The sequence below is a fragment of the Geotrypetes seraphini genome, chromosome 6, assembly GCF_902459505.1.
Source record: "Geotrypetes seraphini chromosome 6, aGeoSer1.1, whole genome shotgun sequence".
Lineage (NCBI taxonomy): Eukaryota > Metazoa > Chordata > Amphibia > Gymnophiona > Dermophiidae > Geotrypetes > Geotrypetes seraphini.
The window spans coordinates 222,304,895-222,331,637 of NC_047089.1; the positions used below are offsets into that span (position 1 = coordinate 222,304,895).

The 26,743-nt window shown below is 44.8% G+C and overlaps 1 protein-coding gene across 1 annotated transcript in view; it reads right to left on the reverse strand.

Moving 5' to 3' along the window:
• LOC117362256 (tumor necrosis factor receptor superfamily member 10B-like) overlaps positions 1–26,743 on the reverse strand; it is a 94,471-nt gene that overhangs the window by 20,883 nt on the left and 46,845 nt on the right. The window contains exons 2-6 of the mRNA XM_033948361.1: positions 22,629–22,773; positions 17,517–17,648; positions 16,703–16,817; positions 8,821–8,915; positions 1,705–1,788 (exon numbers count right to left, since the gene is read on the reverse strand). Of these exons, the coding sequence (XP_033804252.1) occupies positions 1,705–1,788; positions 8,821–8,915; positions 16,703–16,817; positions 17,517–17,648; positions 22,629–22,773 (571 nt within the window). The remainder of the gene's footprint in view (positions 1–1,704; positions 1,789–8,820; positions 8,916–16,702; positions 16,818–17,516; positions 17,649–22,628; positions 22,774–26,743) is intronic.

The following is a 26,743-nucleotide window of genomic DNA, read 5'->3' on the forward strand; positions in this document are numbered from 1 at the left end:
ACAAAGCCGTGCTAGGGTCTGCGCTGTGCTAACGGCCCCGAAGCCCACAGAGATTTAAAGGGCTTTGGGGTTGTTGCTGCGCGGCTTTGTAAAAGAGGCCGTAAAACGGGTGCTAGAATAGATGTGTCTGTCTGTCTGTCTCTCCTGCTGTATTTCTCTCTCCCTGGCCCCCTTTCTCTGTCTGTCTTTCTGTCCCTCTTCCTGCCCCTGTGTCTTTCTTCCTTCCTTTCTGTCTCCCTCCCTCCCGCTGTCTGTCTGGTCTTTCTTTCTATCTATCTGTCTCTCTCCCTATGTAACATTCCCTTTCCCCCCACCCCACTTTCCTGTGCAGCAGCATTCCCTCTCCCTCCATTTCCCTGTGCAGCAGCATTTCCCTCCCCCCACTCCACTTCCCTGTGCAGCAGCAACAGCATTTCCCTCCTCCCCACTTCCCTGTGCAGCAGCATTTCACTCCCCCGACCCCACTTCCCTGTGCAGCAATAGCAGCAGTATTTCCCTCCCCGTCCACTTCTCTGAGCATCAGCAGCAGCAGTATTTACCTTCCCCTCCAGGTCCCTGTGCAGCAACAGCAGCATTTCCCCCAACACCCCCCCCTTTCCCTTCCAGTCTGGCCTACCATCGCACTCACTGTGGTCAAGGAGATCTCCCTCCTCCAGATTAGACACACTGGCTGCTTCATCAAAACTGTTCGTTGCCGCAATGCTTCATTCACTGAAAGAGAGGGCACAGCAGGAATAACAGCACTACCAGTAAAAGTTTATTTTTAAGTTTAAAGGTGCCACCGCGGCTCCTCTTAGGATCGCTGCCTGCGGCTCGTGAGAGGAGCTGCCGCAGCATCTTTAATCTTAAAAATAAACTTCTACCGGTAGTGCCATTTTTCCTGGATGGAGGTCTGGAGCGCCAATTCTGTGCACGCGACAGCCGCCAGCACTCCCAATGACCTCCTCGCGGTCCAATGCGGGCAGCCATAGCGAAGTTTCTCTGGCGGTGGGTGGGTGAGTAAGGGCGGGAGGGAGGAGTCACGCGTGTTTGCTGCCTCTGTCAACCAGCCACTGCCACAGCCAAGCGCGCATGCGCACTCCTACCTGTGGGAATCTACAGCTCATGGAAAACAGAAGCACGCAGGTAAGAGTGCGCATGCGTGCTTAGAGTTTTATTATATTAGAAGTTTTTTTTCATTCATGGTAGCATATGTTTTACTAATAATGCTCCATATTTTAAAATGTATCTTATTGTACTTCTTTTAAATGTATTTTTCAATGTTTTAGGTGGTTTGTTATTTAATTTTCCAGTTGTTTTGTCACCTGAAGAAGGCAGGTGTCCTGCCAAAACCAGGATCCTTGTTGGGACCACCAATAAAGTTTACACATGGTTGAGCTAAGACATCTACTTTGCCTTTACTGTTGTTTTTGCTTGCTGCTATATTGGGAAAATGTTTTCTCCCTTCTCTCCTGTATTTAACCCTAAATAAGGCTCACCCTTGCCCTAATTAGAAGTGCAGTTCCTAGCAGAAGCTAGGATTGCAGAAAAGCTGTGTCCTCCAATTTCTTGTCTCTGCTCATTGTACAGGTCCATGTGTCTGGACTCGAACCTCCAACCTGTCTTGTGTCCTGATGAAAATTCTACTCAGGAGATCTGTTTCATTTGGTTTTACTCTCCATATTCTGCATTACATCTTCATCTCTAATTCTGCTGTTTCCTCACCTGGCATATATTTTATCCATACAAAGACACAGATAATTATCAATGTAATCATAGACACAGGAACCAAAATAGATGCAATTTGCCCTGCAAGAGAGGAAAAAGACAGAAGTGTCAAACAACCACATCCTGAAATCCATTCCTGACTCAGCCTCCATGCTAGATTTACAATGAAAAAAAAATAGAGAAAGCTAGACAGCTACAACCCGCAGTTCCAACAAACTCTCAATTTTCAAGACAGGTTTGTCCAATCCCGATCTGCCCCCATTGCTGGTATGAACTTGTTGTTCTGTTATTAAGATAACTAACAGAGAAATGTGAACTACAAGTCCAGGTATGCAAAGGGATACTTGGAATTGGACTGACCCATCTAGAAAAAAAAATGGAGTTAGCATTGCTCCCAATTTTTGGAAAAACCACTACCCTAGGGAACACATTTCTGGAGCTCCCATTTCATCTTTGGGCTGAGATACCAAGTCATAACAGGGGCATGACACCCAGCAGTCATTTTGGTTGCCCAATATTTGTTGTGGCCTCATTCTTTAACCAGGATGACCAGACAGCTCTGTGTCATATAGGGTGGAAAAAAATAGTTCTGGTTTTACGTTGTAGTATGCTGCAAGCAGCAGTTCTCATTTTCCTAAGGCAAACTACGAAGCAAAGCCAGAACTGGTTCAGCTACCATATAGCACAGTTACTTACCGTAACAGGTGTTATCCAGGGACAGCAGGCAGATATTCTTGACTGATTGGTGACAGCACTGACGGAGCCCCGGTACGGACAATTTTAGAGTGATTGCACTCTAAGAACTTGGAAAGTTCTAGTAGGCCGCACCGCGCACGCACGAGTGCCTTCCTGCCCGACGGAGGCGCGCGGTCCCCAGTTAGGATAAGCCAGCTAAGAAGCCAACCCGGAGAGGTGGGTGGGACGCAAGAATATCTGCCTGCTGTCCCTGGATAACACCTGTTACGGTAAGTAACTGTGCTTTATCCCAGGACAAGCAGGCAGCATATTCTTGACTGATGGGTGACCTCCAAGCTAACAAAAAGAGGGATGGAGGGAAGGTTGGCCATTAGGAAAACAAATTTTGTAAAACAGATTGGCCGAAGTGTCCATCCCGTCTGGAGAATGCATCCAGACAATAGTGAGATGTAAAAGTATGAACTTAGGACCATGTAGCAGCCTTGCAGATTTCCTCAATAGGCGTGGAACGGAGGAAAGCCACGGATGCTGCCATAGCTCTAACTCTATGGGCCGTGACAGAACCTTCCAGTGTCAGTCCAGACTGAGCATAACAAAAAGAAATGCACGCTGCAAGCCAATTTGACAACGTACGTTTAGTAACAGGACGTCCTAATTTATTCGGATCAAAGGACAGAAAGAGTTGGGGAGATGATCTGTGGGACTTAGTACGGTCTAAATAGTAAGCTAGAGCCCGCTTACAATCCAAAGTATGCAGAGCCTGTTCTCCAGAATGTGAGTGAGGTTTCGGAAAGAAGACAGGCAGAACAATGGATTGGTTGAGATGGAATTCAGAGACAACCTTAGGGAGAAACTTTGGATGTGTACGCAGAACCACCTTGTCATGATGGAAGACTGTAAAAGGTGGATCCGCAACTAGTGCATGTAGCTCACTGACCCTCCTGGCAGAGGTAAGAGCAATAAGGAAAAGTACCTTCCAAGTGAGAAACTTGAAAGAAGCGGTAGCCAAAGGTTCAAATGGAGGCTTCATTAAGACGGAAAGAACTACATTGAGATCCCAGATAACAGGAGGGGCTTTAAGAGGTGGTTTCACATTAAAAAGACCCCGCATGAACCTGGACACCAAGGGATGAGCTGAGAGGAGTTTTCCATGGACTGGCTCATGAAAAGCAGAAATAGCACTGAGGTGGACTCTGATTGAAGTAGACTTGAGGCCAGAGTCAGACAGAGAAAGAAGATAATCCAACAAGGTCTCCACTGCAAGGGAAGTGGGATCATGATGATGAAGAAGACACCAGGAAGAAAACCGTGTCCACTTCTGATGGTAACATTGCAGAGTGGCCGGTTTCCTGGATGCATCCAGAATGGAACGAACGGGCTGAGACAAAAGAGTATCATGAGAAGTCAGCCCGAGAGAAACCAAGCTGTCAGGTGCAGAGACTGAAGGTTGGGATGCAGAAGGGTCCCCTGATATTGCGTAAGCAGCGAAGGAAACAATGGAAGAAGAAAAGGCTCCCTGGAACTGAATCGAAGTAGAAGGGAGAACCAATGTTGTCTGGGCCACCGTGGAGCAATCAGAATCATGGTGGCTCGTTCCCTCTTGAGCTTGAACAAGGTTTTTAACATGAGAGGCAGAGGAGGGAAAGCGTACAGGAACAGATTGGACCAATCGAGGAGAAATGCATCCGCTGTCAGACGGTGAGGAGAGTAGAGTCTGGAGCAGAATAGGGGCAGCTGGTGATTGTGAGGAGCTGCAAAAAGGTCTATCTGAGGGGTGCCCACTGATCGAAGATGGACTGAAGAGTCAAGGGATCGAGTGTCCACTCGTGAGGCTGGAGAATTCTGCTGAGCTTGTCTGCTAAGGAATTCTGTTCTCCCTGAATGTAGATAGCTTTCAGGAATAGTTGGTGATCTGTGGCCCAAGCCCAAATCTTCTGGGCTTCCTGGCACAAGAGGCGAGAGCCTGTCCCACCCTGCTTGTTGATGTAGTACATCGCAACTTGATTGTCTGTGCACAGCAGAAGGACCTGAGGAAAGAGTAGATGTTGAAAGGCCTTGAGGGCATAAAACATCGCTCTGAGTTCTAGGAAATTGATGTGATGTTTCATTTCCTGGGCTGTCCAAAGTCCTTGAGTTTGGAACTCGTTTAAATGAGCGCCCCAGGCATAAGGGGAGGCGTCGGTGGTGATAACAAGTTGATGCGGAGGTAGATGAAACAGAAGACCTCTGGAGAGATTTGAGGATATCAACCACCATTGTAGAGACTGACGAAGAGATGATGTCACAGATATGTGTCGTGAGCAATGATCCATCGCTTGGGACCACTGGGTAGCTAGGGTCCATTGAGGAGTGCGCAGGTGAAGACGTGCGAGGGGTGTGACATAAACTGTGGAGGCCATGTGACCCAAGAGTATCATCATTTGCTTGGCAGAGATGGAACTTTGTGGAAGCACCTGCTGACATAGAGATTGAAGAGTTTGAAGACGGTTGGACGGCAGAAATGCTCTCATGCGGACTGTGTCCAGCACCACTCCAATGAATTGAAGTTTCTGAGTGGGTATGAGATGAGATTTGGGTAGATTGATCTTGAACCCCAGAAGTTGTACAAACAGGATGGTTTGGTTGGTGGCCAGGAGCACTGTTTGAGATGAATTGGCCTTGATTAACTAATCGTCCAGATAAGGGAAGACTTGAAGATGGTGAGAGCGTAGAAAAGCAGCCACCACAATCAGACATTTGGTGAACACTCTTGGTGAGGAGGCAAGACCGAAGGGTAGCACCTTGTATTGGTAATGACAGTGATTGATCATGAAGCGGAGGTACTGTCTGGATGACTGATTGACAGGTACATGAGTGTATGCCTCTTTGAGATCGAGGGAGCATAGCCAGTCGTCTTGATGGAGAAGAGGATAAAGGGTTGCCAGAGAAAGCATCTTGAATTTCTCCTTGACCAAGCATTTGTTGAGATCGCGAAGATCTAGGATGGGTCTGAGATCCCCTGTTTTTTTGGGGACCAGAAAATAACGGGAGTAGAATCCCTGCCCCTTCTGATCTAGAGGAACTTCTTCTATGGCGTTCAGGAGGAGGAGGGATTGAACTTCCTGAAGGAGAGAAGACTGAGAGGTGTTCAAAGCAGACTCTCTTGGCAGACTTTGTGCAGGACATGTCTGAAAGTTGAGAGAGTAGCCGTGGCGGATGATGTTGAGGACCCACTGATCCGATGTGATGTTCTCCCAATGGCTGATGTAACAAGAAAGACGTCCTCCTATGGGTCGAGGGAGATGGGCAGATGGTGGAATACTGGCTATGCCCTGGAGAATCACGTCAAAAGGGTTGGGTAGACTTTTGTGGTGGAGGAGGCTTCACCTGTTGCTGCTGGGCTGGCCTAGGTGGTTGTCGCTGTTGCTGGCGCTGACATCTAGGCTGTTGGGTAGCCGGTGGCAAGGGACGGGCAGCATAGCGGCGCTGGTAGGCCGATTGTTGGCGAAAAGGCCGAGCAGGAGGGGTCTTTTTCTTAGTCTTCAGGAGAGTATCCCACCGAGTCTCATGAGCAGAAAGCTTTTGTGTAGTGGAATCCATGGACTCCCCGAAGAGCTCATCCCCCAAGCAGGGAGCATTTGCCAGGCGGTCTTGATGATTTACATCGAGCTCTGAGACCCTGAGCCATGCCAACCGACGCATGGCAACAGACATAGCCGTGGCCCTAGAAGTCAATTCAAAAGTATCATAAATTGACCGAACTAGGAACTTGCGTAACTGGAGAAGAGAGGAAGAACAGGCATGAAAAGCAGGTTTCTTATGGTCAGGGAGGTACTTTTCAAAAGCAGCCATGTTTTGAATAAGGTGCTTTAAATAAAATGAAAAATGAAAAGCGTAGTTCCCTGACCTATTGGCTAACATGGCATTCTGATATAAACGTTTGCCAAATTTGTCCATGGCTTTTCCTTCTCTGCCAGGAGGGACTGAGGCATACACACTAGCTCCCGCTGATTTCTTAAGTGTGGATTCTACCAAAAAAGACTCATGCGGGAGCTGAGGTTTGTCAAACCAGGAATAGGGATAACTTTGTATAAGGAATCCAGTTTACGAGGAGCTCCTGGTACAGTGAGGGGAGTCTCTAAATTTTTATAAAAAGTCTCTCGTAAGATGTCATGGAGAGGAAGTTTGAGAAATTCCCTTGGAGGCTGGTCAAAGTCCAGAGCATCAAGGAATGCCTTGGATTTCTTCGACTCAGCCTCCAAGGGAATAGAAAGAGATTCACACATCTCTTTTAAAAATGAAGTAAAAGATGTGGAATCCTGTTTAGAAGAGGGATCAGCAACAAGTTGATCCTCTTCATCAGAGGAACACTCACCCTCAAACAGAAAGGGCTCTTCAGAGTCACCCCACAAATCAGGGTCCCGAATCTGAGAGCCACGGTCTCGAGACTCTGGAGTGGAGGGTTCTAGGTGTCGGGTTTTGCGCGCCGACTTACCCGACCTCATAGACACGGTACCAGGAGATGTGACATGCTGCGTTGGTACCGAGATCTGCACCGCCTGGTTTTGAGCTCTCGGTTCCGGTGCTAAGACTGGCATAGATACCGAGGAAGTGGTATGCATCGGTACCGACAAGGTGGATGCCGACAAAGGAGGCTGCTCCACTGTCGGTACCGGAGGCTCAGACCGGACCGGGACTGGAAGGCTCGGTGTCAGAAGGGCAGGTAACAGCTGCTGTAGTTGTTCCTTAAGCTGTACTTGCAGGACGGCGGCAATGCGCTCGTCCAGTGAAGGCACCGGTACCGCTTTTTTCTTCTGCGGTACCTTGGGTGCCGCTCTACACTCCGAAGAGGAACCCGATGTCGAGGGGCTTACCTCAATCGGAGCGGAGCGCTTCCGCGGGCGCCTCGAGGTCGGCAGGATTGGGCTCGCTGCCACTGAGACCGGAGGGCGCTCCAGCGGGGAAGGCTTCTTAGCCGGCTTACCTGAAGGGTGCGACGCCAGCGCGGTGTCGACGAGGCAGGTGCCGAAGTGGGGACCGGTGCCGCCGAATCCGACATCTCGGTACCAAACAATAATCGCTGTTGGATTTGTCGATTTTTTTAAGTTCTCTTTTTAAGAGTGGCACAGCGGGTGCAAGTAGACGCTCGATGGTCAGGACCAAGACACTGTAGACACCAGTTGTGCGGGTCTGTGAGTGAAATTGGTCGAGCGCACCGCTGGCACTTCTTAAACCCGGATTGAGGGGGCATGAATGTAAAAACGGCTTCAGCCAAATCGAAGCCCGAGGCCTCGATGGTGGCAACAGGCCCCGCTAGGGCGAAACCGAAAAAATGAAAGAAAAACGAATTAAGTTTTTTGTTTTTTAACAAAGAAAATAAAATAAAATGAGGGAAACAATATTTCCCAACGAGTTTACGCGAGCGGGAAGGCGAAAATAGAAAAAAGTTTTCAACAACCGTTGAAACGTGCGTCTTCTTAGCTCCGCGGAAACTAAGAAACTGGGGACCGCGCGCCTCCGTCGGGCGGGAAGGCACTCGCGCATGCGCGGTGCGGCCTACTAGAACTTTCCAAGTTCTTAGAGTGCAATCACTCTAAAATTGTCGGTGCCGTCACCCATCAGTCAAGAATATCTGCCTGCTTGTCCTGGGATAAAAAAGAGATCCTGAAGGGAACAGACTCTCCAACAGAGAAAGTTTAGGCAAGGCAAGGCTGCCAAAGTCTCACGAGGTTGCTGCGGAAACTCACAGCAGCCATTTTTTCAGTGGGACTGCACTGACAAGAGCATAATTGGATCGCCCCTGCCCCAACTCACCCCGCTGGACCACTAGTGACTAAGGAGGAACCAGGGGAAGGTCTACAATGCTTCTCCAAGGGAGGGTGGGGGCACGCGGTGATTCCACAGCCAGCTGACAGCTAGGATAGGACCTGACACCTCAGGGGAGGAATGGTTTGCTACTGTCCCGGCTCTCCTCACCATACCACCAAGATTTAAGGCGGACCTGAATATTAACAGAGACCCTCATTTTTGGGCAATTCCCCAAGTTTGGACAAATTCCTGTAGGAAAAGTCCATAGTCTGTTATTAAGACATGGGGGAAGCCTCCGCTTGTCCTGGATCGGTAGCATGGAATGTTCCTACTGTTTGGGTTTTGGCCAGGTATTAGTGACCTGGATTGGCCACCGTGAGAACGGGCTACTGGGCTTGATGGACCATTGGTCTGACCCAGTACGGCTATTCATATGTTCTTTGGCCCCAAAATCTTGGTTTATATTAGAGTATATATGGTATACAAGTATTTCTGCTTTTCTTAAAAATGTCCAGCAAAGCAACCAGTTACAAAAAACTTAATCCCCAACTACTTGTCTTCCTACTCAGGAGTTAAGAGACTGTAGTCCCCAGTTTAACTCCTAAGGAAGAGCCACAAGACCATACTTACCAGATGCATTCACTGGGGGAATGTCCTTGGTGTCAGCACATTGAATATCGGTAGTAGCATTACAGGGACTCACCAAAATCTTCCCCTCAGGGCATCTGGAAAACAGAAGTAGACAGTGAGGGAGGGGGGCAAGAATGAGACGGGGAAGATGAGAGAGGGTGAAATGCAAGTGGGATAAGTAGGGAAGAAAGTGACAAGAATAAAGACAAGAGATGGAAGAGTAAGAAAGTGAAGAGTATGGTGTGGGAATAAGGAGAAGTGAAGAGGTTAGTAGACAGCAAAAGGGGAAAAAAAAAAAAGATAGAGAAGAGGAACTTATGTTCCTCACTTAGAATCTAACTGAGGGGGAAAAATCAACATGGGCTACCATTAAGTCATGTTATTTTACAACTCAGGTTATCAGTAACTAGACATCATTAGAGGCTGACAATTTTTGTTTCGGTGCTGAAGCTGGCCTGAAATTCAAATCTGCCCTCGTTTTAGGTTTAGCAGAAAATGGAGGTGCATTTTTGGCTGAAACCAAACCACCACCCCCTTTCCCCTCTGAACAACAACAAAAAAAATGGTAAAGTGAGATGAGACTTGATATACTGCTTTTTCTGAATGGTTTATACAATCAAAGTGGTTTACATGGGGCAATGAAGTGTTAATTGACTTGCCTAGAGTCACAAGAAGCTGTAGTAGGAAGTGAACTCACAACCCATGGGGTGCTGAGGCAGCTGCTCTAACCATTAGGCCACTCCTCCACTCCCCTGCTAGTAGCCACCCCTCCCCCCCCCAGGCCTACCTTACAAATCCTAGTGGTCCACTTGGAGCAAGAGCAATTCCCAGATACTTCTGCTCATGCTTGCTCTGCAGTCAAAATAGCTGCCATGGGAAGTCACAGCAGCCATTTTGAGATTGGAGCTGGCACAGACAGGAGTGATCCAAGTTGCCCCTACCCATGCTGGCTCTAATCTACCACAAAACTGTTGTGAGAGGTTGCTATCTAGATAAAGTTTTGATTTAATCTTGTCATTCAAAATTGATTTTTCTTTTCATTTTCTGGTTGTTTCACAGACATTTGAATTCTTACATTTAAATTTTCATTCATGCCTTTTATCATTATTGCTTAAGGAAAGCCCTGTATTGTCAATGCTGTTTGCTCTTGCTATTTATCATTCATTAATAGGTCTCTAGCAAGATAAAATTTTATTGACATTTTTGACTATGAGCGTTATTGTTGCAGTCACTTTCTGTTAAATTTTTTTTCTCCTTTATTTTTATTGTGTCCTAGGACCTTGTCTCTTAGCCATTGCTACCAAGGTGGAAGTACATAAGCAGGCACAGCTGGCTGCTTATAACACACCAGTGGAGAGAGTCTTCAGCATCACTGGACAGATTCTTACACCATGCAGGAACTGTTTAACCAGCGAGCATTTTGAAATGCTTTTAATGTTCAGAGCCAATAAGACACTCATTTGAAAACAAAGTACTCATTGTTGTAATGTTCATATAGTTTATGTAGTTATAATTACTGCTAATTATTTTTTTTAAAAAATGACCACCATAACCACTGCCTACACTGTTGTGCCATCAAGGCAGAATGGTAACTAAGGAATACCGGCGATTTCTGCCCACATTCTCCATATTTAAATTGTTATCAGGGAATTAGCAGTATGAATGGTAATGTAAAAAATAAGGAGTAATGTGCAAGTACCAAGTAATTCTTGGAAATCGAGGAACACGAAAGGAAATAAGAAAAGCCATTCCGCAGATCCAAATTTGGATTCAATCCTTACCTTAAAACAGGGGTGTCAAAGTCCCTCTTCGAGGGCCGTAATCCAGTCAGGTTTTCAGGATTTCCCCAATGAATATGCATGAGATTTATTTGCATGCACTGCTTTCATTGTACACTAATAGATCTCATGCATATTCATTGGGGAAATCCTGAAAACCCGACTGGATTGCGGCCCTCGAGGAGGGACTTCGACACCCCTGCCTTAAAAAGAATCAAGGAAAGTGAAAGGAAATGAAAAGTGAATAACAGGATAATGATAATTATAGGAGTCAACTTTTTAAGAATGATTGAGGGTGCTGAACCCATCAAAAATCATCTTGCCTTGGACAAAGAGGAGGTATTTGCTCAATATTCGGGGTGCTCATGCACCAAAGGCACCATTCGAGCTGACACCTTACTGAGAATATAGTCTCTAGTAAGGTAAACTGATTAAATAAATGGAAAAAAAAGAAAGAAAAAAAAAAAGAGTAATGGGGTGAAATTCAGGTCAAAATAAAGAAAGAACAATTTAGCCTGCACATAGCAGCTGGCATAGGAGTGAGATTCTTTCCTGTCAGGCTATGCGTAAAACTAACTCACTTGGAGAAACTGCCCCCGGAGACCGTTAAAAAGAAAATTTCTGAACACAGAGACAAATATGGTTTACCAAGACAGAGTCAACACAGATTTATCCAAGGGAAGTCTTACCTCAATGCCACCAATGTGCTACATTTTTTTTGAAGACATGAGCAAACATGTGGGTAAAGAAGAGCTGGTTGATAGTGTATCTAGACTTTTAAGAAAGCTTTTAACAAAACCTCTTATGAGCGACTTCCAGTGTGTTAGTTACTGCAAAAAATAACTAGTTACATGAGATAAAAAGGTAACTAGTTACTCTTCGCTAAATACAATAAGTTACTTTACTAGTTACTAAAAAATTAACCAGGTAGTTATAGTTACTTTGTTTATTAGTTATAACTATATGAACATTACAACAATGAGGGACAGGGACAGATTTTTCTAATTACGGGGAACCACAAGCACAAGGGGGCACTCGGAGAAACTGAAAGGGGAAAGGTTTAGAACAAACGCCAGGAAGTTCTTTTTCACTCAGAGGGTGGTGGATACATGGAACGCGCTATCGGAGGATGTGATAAGCAGAAGCACACTACAGGGCTTCAAAGAGGGTCTGGACAGGTACCTGGAGGACAAAGGGATTGAGGGGTACAGATAGGAGTAGAGGTAGGTAATAGGGATAAAATTAGAGGATTAGAGGCAGTTACAAAATTAATCATGGACACTGTTCAGGCAATTAGGCCTGATGGGTTGCCGCGGGAGCGGACCACTGGGCAGGATGGACCTCTGGTCTGACTCAGCGGAGGCAACTTCTTATGTTCTTACTTTATTTTCAAATGAGTTTCTTATTGGCTCTCAACATTAAAAGCATTTCAAAATGCTCGCTGGTTAAATAGTTCCTGTGTGGTGTAAGAATCTGTCCAGTGATGCTGAAGACTCTCTCCACTGGTGTGCTTGATGGAAGGCTCTTATTCTTCAGGCGTTTTAAGATTTGCTGTAGGTCTGCTTAAAGCCAGCGGATTAAGTTTGAAATGTACACAGATATTTCTGCTGTCTGACACCTACTAGCATAAAAAATTCATGAAGACTGAACGCTCAAATGAGCTTGCATTGCGATTGTCATTTTTCTCCATTGTGAGCTTACTGAGGGGTAGGCCTCAAGGGTCACCCAGAGTGTCCCAGTTTCCCAGGTGCTTTTCCAGTACACAGGTCTTTGTCGCTGCCTCCTTTCAGTTCAGTAGAGCCTGTTTGGCTGGCCATCACCACATAATAATAATAATAATAATAATTTTATTCTTCTATACTGCCACAATCTTGCGACTTCTAGGCGGTTTACAATCAAGAGTGCTGGACATTCAGCGAAATACAATAAGTAGATATTCAGAGGAAATACAGAGATCAGAGACCTCAGGAGGCAATAGTATAGAAAAACAATTTGCTGAGCGAAAATGTAATATGTACATTTTAGTAGGTAATGTCCGACAGGACCTGTTGGGGATAAATAGCAGCGTAAAGTTACGATAAGATGAAGATAACAGATTATATTTATAACAGTGCTGTAAGTTCAGGTGGAATAGGGAGGGGGGAGGGAGAGAGAGAGAGAGCGGGTCAATTGTTTAGGTATTTCTGGAACAGGTATGTTTTTAGGCGTTTCCTGAATTCCCCGTATGTAGTGGGCGAAAGCAGTTGGTCTAGGTCTTTGCGCCATAGGACTGCTATACATCATTAGTTACCGTAATGCACTGTGGCAAGGCAAGAGCAACGAGTTGCAGGCTTTTCGAGTAAAATAGCATGAATGGAAATTCATCGTCAATTGTTCTGCATGCTATGTAAACAGTAAAGCAAAAGTAACTTGTAAATTCTGTTAGTTTAGTAACTACAGTAGTTAACTTAATTTAGTCGATCATATCACAAAGTAACTAGTTACACTGATAGTTACCTAAAATGTAATTACAGTAACTAGCGTTACTGTAACTAGTTACTACCCAGCACTGGTTCTGAGGACACTAAAAAGCCACAATGTTCTGTTGTGGAATGGGATCTGGTCAAACCACAGAAAACAGAAGAGTGTGGTTAAATGGTCAATTCTTTCAATGGAGGAAGTGAACAGTGGAGCACTACAGGGATCAGTGCCTTTTAATCCTCTATAATAAAACCCTAAGCGTGCATGTGCTCTTAGGACGGCATGATCCCTGCCACCGTGATCTCTGGGTCCGTGCCGAATTCCATTTTCCAGGGAACACGCCGGCGACTCCCCCCTCCCACCCTCACTCACCAACCGCTGCCGCTCCTCTTTAAAGCAGCCTGCTGAGGTTCGCCGGCCGGCTGTAGCGAACCTCGCAGGCAGCAGCACGGGCCAAAGGAACAGCAGGGCCAGCAGCACCCGGCCATCGGGAACCATGTCCAGCCTCCCCGCTTACCAGGCAAAGCAGCTGCTACAGAAGGCCGAGACACCCGAGCAGCCCCGGAGCGCCGACCTCGAACTCCTCTGCGCCACCCACCCCGAGCACTAGTAGGCTGTCTAGGAGCCATTCCACAATCCAATGCCACAAACAACCTGCACAGACACGCACAAGCAAAGCCCCCCCTCCTCCACACACACACAAACACCCGACCAACTAAATAAAAGGTCCACCCTGCACCCAAACATGCACACATACCCACAGCCATTCAGCACAAACAGCGGAGAACAACCCCCCCCCCACCCACCTGATGCCCAACCAGCCGAACTCCGGCAGAACACAGCACAATGCTTTGCTCTGGGAGGGGGGGAACAGAAGGGGGCCACAGAGTAGGCAGGCGTGACACAACAGGGGAGAGTGAAAGGGGGATGCTTTGGGGGGGAAAGGTGTGCTGGGGGGCAGACAGCAATCATACTTTGCTCTGGGAAGGGAGGAATAGAAGGGGGCCACGGAGCAGGCAGGCATGGCACGGCAGGGGGCGAGGCTAAGGGGGGCTTTGGGGGGAGGGGTGTGCTGGGGCAGACAGCAATCATGCTTTGCTATTGGAGGGGAGAACTGAAGGGGGCCACGAAGCAGGCAGGCATGGCACAAGAGGAGGCAGGGGGAGATGGAAAGGGGGTTGCTTTGGGGGGAGGGGTGTTCTGGGGCAGACGGCAATCATGATTTGCTGTGGGAGGGGGGAACAGAAGGGGCCACGGAGCAGGCAGGCATGGCACGGCAGGGGGAGAGGGAAAGGGGGCTGCTTTGGGGAGGAGGGGTGTGCTGGAGGGCAGACAGCAATCATGCTTTGCTCTTGGATGGGGGGGAGGAACAGAAGGGGACCATAAGAGACAGGCAGGCATGGCGCAACAAAGAAATACAGGCAGGCAGGGGGCCAGGGAGGGAGACAGACAGACAGGGGGCTAGGGAGAGACAAAAAGAAAGAATGACAGACAGACAGCGTCCAAGGAGGGAGAGACAAAGAAAAAAAAAAAAAGACAGACATCCATCCATCTACTCTAGCACCCGTTAATGTAACGGGCTTAAACACTAGTATATTTATAAATGTTCTGAGATAAAATATATAAAATTAAATAGAAATAAAACAAAAACAAAAACAAAAAGAATAAAGGTAATACCTTTTTTATTGGACTAACTTACCACCCCTTTTACTAAGCCATGGTAGAGGTTTCTGCCATGGCCCAGAGTGCTTAATGCTCCAATGCTCATAGAATTCTTATGAGCAACTTTGGAGCATTTAGCACCACAAGCAAAACCTCTACTGCAGCTTAGCAAAATAGGTGTCAGTGCATTGTTTGATTAGCTTTCAAAGAAAGAAAGAAAATTTGTATGCCACCACAAGCCTCTTTCCGTTTGGTGCTTTTGAGATCCATCAGTCAGGGATGAAGAAGCAGGTTATTAAGGTTTGTAAAGAAGAAGGTTTTCACGGCCTTCCTGAAGTTCCATAGAATGTTTAACGATCTAATGGATGGGGTGGATGATGTTGCTTAGTCTGGGTACGGAATGTAAATAAGAGCGTTTCTGGGCTGTTTCAGATGTGAGCAAGCGGCTGCTAGATTCCATATTAGGAGTCAGCATGCAGCAATAGCCAAAAAGGCAATCAGAATGTTAGGAATTAGGAAAGGAATAGAGAGAATAAGACAAAGAATATAATAATTACATTAGTGATTTTTATTCCGCCATTACCTTGCGGTTCAAGGCAGATTACAGAAGAGGATTTATGGACATGTCCAGAAGTGTTACAGAGTAGAGCGGGTTGCTTCTGAGGATTGAAATGTTTCATACGGTGTTAGTCTTCATGGATTTCTTCAATAGCAGGGTTTTTATTTCTTTTCTGAAAGTTTTGTAGTCTGGGGTCACAGTAGTAGATTGGAGAGTTGGTGGTCTAGTTTTGCTGCCTGTGTGGCTAGAAGGCCCATTGTACAGTTTTTTTTCCGTTTGATGTCTCCGATGGGAGGGTATGTGAATGGTGTCCAATAATGCCTCTGGCATTGCTCTATATCGGTGGTCTCAAACTCAAACCCTTTGCAGGGCCACATTTTGGATTTGTAGGTACTTGGAGGGCCTCCGAAAAAAAACCAGTTAATATCTTATTAAAGAAATGACAATTTTGCATGAGGTAAAACTCTTTATAGTTTATAAATCTTTCCTTTTGGCTGAGTCTTAATAATAATATGGTAATTTATAGCTCAAGAGACATATGTTCAAGAAACTCTTATTTTACTTTTGTGATTATGATAAACATACCGAAGGCCTCAATATAGTACCTGACAGGCCGCGAGTTTGAGACCACTGTTCTATATGGTTGAGACTATACCTTGAGTATTGTGTACAATTATAGTTGCCACAACAACAACAACAAAATACATATATAGTGGACCTGGAAAAGTTACAGAAAAGGCAATCAAAATGATAAAAGGGATGGAACAACTCTCAAATGAAGTATACTTTTTACCTACTTCAAAAAGAAATTCAGATATACCTAAGGGTGAGAACTTGGTCTCTGATAAAGACTTGCAAAATCTTACAGCAGGAAATGCTGGGTTGTAGCGTTTAAGTCTTTACTTTTTCGTTGTATTATTGTAATATTACTCCCTATAATATCTTTGTTTTCTTTTTCCTCCTCCTAATTGAGGTCTAAGGAAGAGTTAAGTTTCATATATATATTTATTTTAAATATTGTAATGTTTAATGATGTTTTTCTTTTGGAACATGATTCTGTATTTCTAAACCAAGTAGTTATACTTGTTAAGTATGTTAAATTCAATAAAAATAAAGTTTAAAAAAAAAAAAAAAAAAAAAAGAAAACACGCACTGGAAGCTCAAAGTACTATAATGCTCAAAAGCCCCGACGGAGCTCCTGCTCTAAGCAGCCATTCGGCAAGATGACGTCACTTCCTCCTCCTATAAATGCAGATCTTAAGATCAGGCAAATCTGGGATGGTGTACTTACGATGGATCCTGATGGACTAGATTTCTCTGGAGCCAAATCTATGATTTTATGACATTGTGGTGTCCACCCTAGTCCACTCTATGGTCTCCATCCTGTACAAACTTCCTCAAGTGAAGGCCTACCATCACTGACCTGTCTGTACAAATTAGACACACTTCACAGGGATGCTCAAGGGGGCAGTAGGTCCCGTTCCGGCAACGGCACACAGTGTTCCTTGTGCCGATGCATTTTCTCACTACTTCCTCATCTGTAAATAAAAGAAATGAGACAATCACAATCTTTCTGAGCATTGTTGAACTACAAGTCTGTCTCATAAGAACCTCTTTTTCCCGGTGAGTATTCCCCTTCACCCAGCAAAGACAGTGAAAAATGCATAAGGCTGGTATTCAAAGGGGTGATGGTCTTGAGTCAATTCCACTTGAACTTAGAAAGTTATGTCACACTAGATTTAAAGAATTCTGTATTAAGGAAATTTTGTGGGGAAGATTGACTTATTTGTTTACTGCATTTTATAATGTTTGTTTGTGCTTGGAATTACATTACATTAGTGATTTCTATTCCGCCATTACCTTGCGGTTCAAGGTGGATTACATAAGAGTTGTCATGAAGTTACAGCGGATTACATAAGAATTGTCGTGAAATTAGGTAATACATGTTGGGTAATTTGAACATTTTTGATTTGATAAGGAGTAGACAGTATAGTAGATGGATTTAAATGTTTTGTACATTGCTTAGATTTAAGCGATTCATACATTTTTAAAATAAATACTGCAATCTGCTTCCTAACCAATTGTGTGTCGCTCTATATTTTCCCCTCCCCTCTCCACTCCCTTTATCCTCTGTCCTCCTACCCTTTTCCCGTTCCTCTCCATGCTTTTCTTTCTGTTCCCTGCCCCACTCTGTCCCCTCTTTCTTCTAGTGCCCTCTTTTAATGCCCTCTACATACCTGGTTTACAATGTCGGCATGGCAAGCAGTAGGGAAGCCCATTGGGGTGCTCTGTGTAATCTGTGCCCTCTTTGCATGGCATGCAGTTACCACTGGTTTCTGGAATGTCACAATCCTCCTTCACATGATAACCTGCAGAAGTAGGAGAAGCAGAGAGAAGCCATCGAACAAGAGGAACATCAAAGACTGGAATTAAAGTGTCATTGAGAGTCAAGGTGGACTGTATGAAACCAGGCCATTCAGAAGTACAGAAGAGACTCATCGGAGGGAAGATGGGTCACAGGCATCAGTCTGCAGGTGTACAGAGACAAGGCAATTATACTACAGGGGGTACTGCAGATTTGAAAACAAGCTACATGGTGAAATACTGCATGTTTGGTACCAAAGATCACCTTGCCTATCAAAATGTTAAATGAAAAGCAGCTTACAAACACCAAAATTAATAAACTAAATACGTACATTGCAATTATCAAATAATCTAGGGGACTTCTCATCCATTATACTTCAAATTCTGCTCACCCTCAGCAATGCAATATGTATTACGGTAATTAGATCACATTTTCTAGTTTTACTGTCCCTGTGGGGTGTATAAATTATTTATCCTCTCTGTTCTCAATCTTCCTCTGTCCCTGTCTGCCCCAATTTTTCTTCACTTTTGGGTCTTCTCGATCTTCATCTGCCAAAAAGGTAAGATTTAATGGACAGTGTAAAGAAATAATGTAGTGTTCTCTGACACATCTGAGAAATAATAATATCCTTTTCTGGACAAAAGGAGGGACATTTCCAGTCAGAAGGGAGAGATGCAATCTGGCTTACTCTTACTTTTTTTTTTTTTTTTGACTAGGGAGGGTTGAGGAAGTTTGTTTTAATTTCAGAGTTGATTCACAAATTTAAAGTTAAGAGCATAAGAATAGTCTTACTGGGTCAGGCCAATGGTCCATCTAGTCTAGTAGCCCATCTTCACGGTGGCCAATCCAGGTCACAAGTACCTGGCAAAAACCCAAATAGTAGCAATATTCCATGCTACCGATCCAGGGCAACCACTGGCTTCCACCATGCTAGGGATTATTAGAAAAGGGATGTAGGCAAGAATAAGAGAGTGGTGCAGAACTAGAACGCACTTCCGGAGGCTGTTATAGGGGGAAACATCATCCAGGGATTCAAGACAAAATTATACAAGTTCCTGCTGAACTGGAACGGACGCAGGTAGGGCTCTGGTAGGGCACTGGTCTTTGACCTGGGGGACGGCGCAGGAGTAGACTGCTGGGCACGATGGACCACTGGTCTGACCCAGCAGCAGCAAATCTTATGTTCTTATGTAATGCCTCTCTGTATTACTCCTGGTGTGACCTTACATTGACTATTACATTCAATTCTGGTCATATTATATCAAAAGAGATATAGCGAAACTAGAAAAGGTTCAAAGAATAACAATCAAGACTATAAAGGGGATGGAACTCCTCTCATATGAGGAAAGACTAAAGAGGTTAGGGCTTTTCAGTTTGGGGAAAAAAGAGACAGCTGAGGGGGAGCTGAAGTCTACAAAATCCTGAGTGGTGTAGAACGGGTATAAGTGGATCGATTTTTTACTCCATCAAAAACTACAAAGACTAGTGAACATTCAAAACTACAGGGAGATTGTGAGGGAATCTAAAAGGGCACCACCACTCCCACTACTGGATACCACCTTAGGGAGAAGTGACACAGGAAGAAGAAGTCAGGGAGACAGGAAGCAGGAAGTACAGTATGAGAGGAAAGCCAGAACTAGCTAAGAGAGGCCCCGAGGAAAGGAGGCAGAAGCGATTCCCATGTCCACCATACCTACAACTCTTATATACTCACCTTGTTTGAGGTATGTCACTCTACCTTTTGTTGCTTAACACTTGCAATTGTGCTCTGAGGTCTGGCTCAGACCAGACCCTGTTGCCTAACAGAAGAAAACTATTGGAAGACTGTATTTGGGGCGTGACAAGTCACAAGCCACGGTCCATGCTTTGGGTCCCTTCAGTTATAGGCCCCTCTCAGAACTTTAGGAGCAAGAGACTGTTCCATGTATGCCTGGCCCTGTGAAGTAACAGGGTACAGAATTTCTCTTTTTTAGTTAATAAAGAAGTTTTCCTTTACCTTCAAGGTAGGGAGAACGAGAGGGCACGCTGAAGTTGAAAGGGGATAGATTCCGTACAAACGTAAGGAAGTTCATCTTCACCCAGAGAGTGGTGGAAAACTGGAACACTCTTCCGGAGTCTGTCATAGGGGAAAACACTCTCCAGGGATTCAAGACAAAGTTAGACAAGTTCCTGCTGAACAAGGACGTACGCCGATAGGGCTAGTCTCAGTTAGGGCGCTGGTCTTTGACCAGAGGGCCGCCGCACGACTGCCGGGCATGATGGACCACTGGTCTGACCCAGCAGTGGCAATTGTTAAGTTCTTATGTTCTTTGCTTGTGTCTGGTTGTTTGTGTACTGGTCCAGACTCCACCCCACTCGCATTGTTAGAGATACATTTAAAACCAATAGGAGGAAATATTTTTTCACTCAGAGAATAGTTAAGCTCTAGAACACATTGCCAGAGGATGTGGTAAGAGTGGTTAATGTAGTAGTTGGTTTAAAAAAAGGTTTGGATATGTTCCTGGAGGAAAGGTCCATAGTCTGCTATTGAGACAGACATGGGAGAAGCCATTGTTTGCCCTGGATCAGTAGCAAGGAATGTAGCTCCAACTTGGATTTTTGCCAGGTACTTATGACCTAGATTGGTCAATGTGAAGATACTAGGGCTAGATTAGACATGGGCAGCTCCGGTCCTCGGGGGCCTGAATCCAATCGGGTATTCAGGATTTTACCAATGAATATGCATTGAAAGCAGTGCATGCAAATAGATCTCATGCATATTCATTGGGGAAATTCTGAATACCCGATTGGATTCCGGGTCAGAATACAATCAGGTTTTCAGGATTTCCCCAATGAATATGCATTGAAAGCAGTGCATACAAATAGATCTCATGCATATTCATTGGGGAAATCCTGAAAATCCGATTGGATTCCGGCCCTTGAGGACCAGAGTTGCTCATGTCTGGGCTAGATGGAACTTTGGTTTGACCCAGTAAGGCTATTCTAATGCCTCAATAAGAGACTATGAACTTTTCCTCCAGGAACTTGTCCAAATCTTTTTTTAAAACCAGCTACATTAACCACTCGTACCACATCCTCTGGTAATGCCTTCCAGAGCTCAACTATCCTTTGAGTGAAAAAATATTTCCTCCTATTGGTTTTAAAAGTATTTCCCTGTAGCTTCAAGTGTCTCCTAGTCTTTGCAATTTTTGGTGGAGCAAAAATTTTTTAATAATAATTGATCCACTTGTACCCGTTCTACATCACTCAGAATTTTGTAGACTTCCCCCTCAGCTGTCTGTTTTCCAAACTGAAGAGCCCTAGCCTCTTTAGTCTTTCCTCCCTTTTATCATCTTGGTGCTATATCCACTATATCTTTTTTGAAATAAGCCAACCAGAATTGAACACAATGCTCAAGATGAGGATGCATCATGAAGTGATACAGAGGCATTATAACATTAGTCTTGTTAACCATCCCTTTTCTAATGATTCCTAGGATCTTGTTTGCTCTTTTGGCCTCCACCTTACATTGGGCAGAAGATTTCAGCATATTGTCTACAATGACACCCAGATCTTTTTCCTGGGCGCTGACCCCCCAACATGGACCCTAGCATCTAGTAAATATGATTTGGTCTATTCTTCCCAATGTGCATCACTTTGCATTTGTCCACATTAAATTTTATCTGCCATTTGGATGCCCAGTCTTCCAATTTCCTAAGGTCTGCCTGCAATTTTACACAGGCCACATGTGTTTTAACAACTTTGAACAGTTTAGTGTCATCTGCAAATTTAATCACCTCGCTCATTGTTCCAATTCTCAGGTCATTTATAAATAGTTTTATCAAAGATGACCATTTGGATTTTTTTTTTTTTTTGGAACAGTATATATGTATCTATACAGATAGCCTTATCTATGTACTTTTCTTCTTTTTTTTTTTTTAAGAGATAGTATGTTTGGCATTGGTGTATAATGTTTCTGTTTTAATTTTTCTTCTATGTAAGCATTGTTGAACTCTATGCTGTATATATTTTGCATCTATAACAGTATTTGCATGGTGCCTCCTGATTCAATCTGTTGCCAGCAGAATAGAGACTATCTGCCTCTTTTACAAAGCCACATGGCAACAGCCCCGAAGCCCTTTAAATCTCTATGGGCTTCGGGGCTGCTAACATGGCTTTGTAAAAGAGGCCATATATTTATAAGGCAAACTGTGAAATTTTCAACACGGCCAAGGTGACGCCCTGCCCCCCTCCCTATCAAGCCAGTGAGTGAGCTCAGAAACGTTCATTAAAAGTTACAAAGAGTAAACAAAAAACGCCGCAGCCATCTTTAGGCCTACAGAAAGCAAGTCGGGATATAGCAGATCAATACTGAAGGGGGGACCTCTTCTTGATAAAGCCTATTGGCGAAACATGTCGCAGTAGACAGGTCCCTACCTGACGCTACTACAGAAAGTTGCAAAAGCTAAGTATAACTGAAAAAAGTTTTTAAGTATTTAATGGCATTATAATAGCACTTCAGCACTTTATCAAAAATAGAACATTTTCAAAAATGTTTCCAAAAAATAAGTCTGATGAGGATGAACTTGCCATGAAATACTTCAGCCATGAATTGATAGGCTGGTGGTAGGCAAATACTGAAGACTTATAAAAAAAACACTATAAAAGAATAAGAACGTTGAATGTGTTGAGAATTTTGCAGTTTGCCTTATAAATATAGTCTCTATAGTATATATTTTGCATTACATTATTATTTTGTTCTATGCATCCTTCTGTCATATGGTACTCACAAATAATCGATAACCTAATACATCAGTAGTTTAGAGACATAATTCAGACCAACTCCACTCTCATTAGGAAATGGCAAACCGACTAATTTTAGCTGCTCAAATAATTCACATAGCAATGGCAATTTGTAAAAAACAGCCCACCTAACTATATTTGCAAATTGCTACAAAAAAAGTGACCCAGCATCCCCGACTATGAAATGAAGGTCATGCTTTACCTGCAGGGCAGCTCTTGCACCTCTTGCCCCGCTCGTTGTAGAATTCAGGATCTGTATCGTAGGTACTGTGCTTCAATTTCCTTGACGCCTCATTAAATAGTCCTAGGTCCCTCATTACATGAAGATTTGCTGCTCTGATCCCAACCTGTGAAGGCAAGAAAGGGATTCCACAGTTAAGACATGAGAATTTGCCAAATCCCTCAAAAGCATAAGAATTCACTGTATTGGAAGATTAAGTTCTTATCCCGCTAATCTTTTTTCTTGTATACAGGAATATGTCTTGACCAACGGGTATTTACCCTCCTTTACTGAGAAGTCTGTGGAGAGCCTAATTTACATATTCTTCTGCTCCTCCTCCGCTCATGCTGGGCAGTGCTGTATTTCCTGTCTGTATCATAGCAGTTAGTCAGTCCTAGAGTGTATACAAAGAGAGAAGGGACACGAGGATTCTCCCCGAGACAACACAAGTCTATTCTGCTCAACAAAAAGCAGCATTATATATTTTGCAATGCCTAACGAGGTGAAAAGAAACCTTTGTGCAACCTGCACCAACAATTTGAAAGTTAGCCAATTTAACAATACTGTAATAAAATTTTATTTTCTTCCCTGACCCTAAGGCACAGGTGTCAAACAGAAGGCCCGCAGGCCAAATCCAGCTTGCCTGGCTGTTTTATGCAGCCCACTGTACAATGCAGCGTTTTCATTGCCGCATCTGGGTACAGTATTTTATCTTCTGGCTGGCTCCCTCCTCCTCATTTCCAGTGTGCTCAAATCTGCAGGCAGTGGCTCCTTGCGACGTCAGAGAGAAGGCTTCCGGTTCAGGCGCAGGACGCGCTTAGGAGCCGCCGCCCGCGGCTTTGAGCACACTGTGGAAATGAGGAGGAGGGAGCCGGCCAGAAGATATACTGCTTGAAAGCTATGGAAGTACTTTCCAGCACAGGACAACAATCTGTCAAAGCCTGAATGGGAACGGGAGCTTCTGGCTGGTCTGATCACCTTCGGACATACTCTCAGAACTTATTTCATCTCCCAAGGCTGCATTAACACAGAAATGTAAGAGTACAGGTACCTGGGAAAGACCCTCATTCTTCTAATGAAGCCCCTTCTACCCAGGTTTGAACACGTGGAAAATCAATAGATTTCATGACTCGTAGCCTAATCCTGAGTAAAGAGCTGAGAAAGCATGTGTGTAGTCATGATGGAAGACAGATTCTAATGAAGTAGAGAAAAGATTATGGCAAGCCTGCGCCTGTGTAGTTTAATTTTGTGGTTAACCATTTTGTGTTGTTAATAAGATTATATTGTGTATATTGTGTATATATGAAAAATGAATGGAAAAATGGTGTTACAATTAGTACTATTATGGGGGCGGGGTCTGGGGCGGAGATTAGGCAGGGTCTGGCCTGCGACTTATCCTGTGTTTTAGATTTCGGCCCCTTAACGTGTTTGAGTTTGACACCCCTGCCCTAAGGTAAAGTGGAAGTAAACAAGACATCTGACCTTTCAAACATGTCTGAGACAGAAAGCAGGCTAACAAACCGACAGGGCGGGCGTCAAGACTGATATTCCTATTTACAAGAAAGATTAGCAAATAAGAACCTAATCTTCCATTCCAGTTCAACAGGAATATCAGTCTTGACCAACATGACGTACCAAAGCAGTTCCCAGCATCTAGAGAGGGACGAGCACCACAAAACCTAACCGTATCCCTTCTGGCTGCTACATCCACCCTGTAGAACTCGGCAAAAGTGTGGATGCGCGATCAAGTGGCTGCCCTACAAATTTCTTCAAGCAAGACTGCTCTAGCCTCCAGGATGCTGCCATCCCTCGGGTATAGTGCACCTTTACTCCCACAGAAGACTGTTGCCAACAAATCCATCTTGAAATGGTTGCTTTTGCCTTGTCTTCCTTCTTTGCCCCAGAGGGCAAAAAGGCCAGGAGATGCACTTCCTGGTTTACGTGAACACTGGAACTACCTTCATAAAGAAGAAAAGTACTGTTCGAAGCAAGACACCAGTCTTCGAAACCTTGAGGAAGGGTTCCCTGCAGTTCCGATACCCTTCTGGCCAAAGTTATGGCCACTAAATACACAGTCTTGACTGTTAAGTCCATGAGCGAAGCCTTCTCCAACGGTTCATAAGGAGACAGAGTTAGTGTCCGCAGGACGAGATTAAGATTCCATGAAAGAAAGGAATGGAATACAGGGGAACGAAGACACATCGCTCCCTTTAAAAATCTGGGCACATCTGGATGAGAAGCCAAGGTTGCTGTTTGGTCAGACCTCTAAAGCAGGAAAGACCCGTTATCTGTACCTTAACTCACTGCAAGGCCTTTAAAAATCGAGCCCTTCCTGAAGAAAGGCTAAGACCATGGCAATTGGAACCTTAAGTGGGGATCTGTGCGTCTCTATACCAGCTCTGGAAACATTTCCAAGTCTTCATATAGGGTGCCAAAATGGATTGCTTCTTAGATCATAGCAGGGCGGTTATCCTCATGTTTGAATAGCTTTTATTCACTAAGGCTTTGTGCTCAAGAGCCAAGCCATAAGGCCAAAGCTGTCTGGATCCTCCAGGGCAACTGGGCCTTGTGAAAATCCAGGGCAACCAGAATTACTTGCACCTTGTGGGTCCTTTTCAGGGGACTCTTTATCATCAGCCATGGAGGAAACACATACAGAAGCTCTGCTTGAGGCAAAGGCTGGATTAGAGCGTCCCTACCACCATTTCCTGGTTAATATCTTGTTGCTGGCTGATGCTATGAGATTGGACATCGGTCACTCCCAGTGCTGTACAATGCTGTTGAAGGCCTCCTGAGAGAGACCACTCAGGAAGTTTGCTTGTGCACTGCCCACTCCCACTACATTTGCCGCCAAGAGAGCCAACAGGCGAGCCTTGGCCCATCAGAACAGCATTTGAGTCTCCTCTTTCAGCGGTGCGCTACTTGTGCTTCCCTGCCAGTTGATGTAGTCTACCACTGTGGCATTGTCCGACAACACCTGGACTACCTTGCCCTCCAACATGGTCACTAGTGCCCATAAGGCTAGCCCGATTGCTCTCAGCTCCAAGTGGTTGACTGACCAAACTTTCTGCAAGGGTGACCACCGGCCCTGCAACAGTCACCGTTTGCAATTGGTTCTCTCAAGTGGATATGCGCAGAGGCATGCCCCGGGATAGGGACCGTGGCTCCAGACACCAGTCCAGGCTGCACAGAACTGTGCTTATCCAAGGCAGCACATCCAGCTGTAGGGACCACTGGGAGAGCAGCACCTCCTATATTTATTTAATTCATTTTCCGTCCTGTTTTCCCCAAAGAGCTCAGAACAGGTTACAGGTTAAACGTACATAATTTCAGTACAAGTTTTTATCCTAACTTGACACATACTAGGGATCTAATATAGAGGACATAAAGCACAGTTACGTACCGTAACAGGTGTTATCCAGGGACAGCAGGCAGCTATTCTCACGTATGGGTGACGTCATCCGACGGAGCCCTGATGCGGACGCCTCACAAGCAGACTTGCTTGAAGAAACTAGAAGTTTTGAGTCGCCCGCACCGCGCATGCGCGAGTGCCTTCCTGCCCAGTGTACAGGGCGCATCTCCTCAGTTCAGATAGCTAGCAGAGAAGCCAACCAGGGGAGGTGGGTGGGTTGTGAGAATATCTGCCTGCTGTCCCTGGATAACACCTATTACGGTAAGTAACTGTGTTTTATCCCAGGACAAGCAGGCAGGTATTCTCACATATGAGTGACCTGCAAGCTAACCAGAATGGGATGGTAGGAGTGTTGGCAATGTAGGAGAATAAATTTTGTAATACTGTTTGGCCAAACTGTCCATCCCGTCTTGAGAAAGTATCCAGTCGAAAAAAATTTTTTTTTTTTAAACTAATAAAACAAAATAAAACAGCGATTTGTAGGGATGTTTCCGTATTTGCACCTGCAGGTTAGGCCTCTATGAGAATCAAAGCCTGAACCATTGTCTACAAGAAATCTTTCTGAACCAATGTCTGCAAGAAACTTTCCAGCTTGAATTTTGCAAGAAGAAAGAAGTACACAGCTTTGCTGATTCTGCCTGATGCATTATGGGTATGTACCAGAATGTTATACTATTCAAGGACT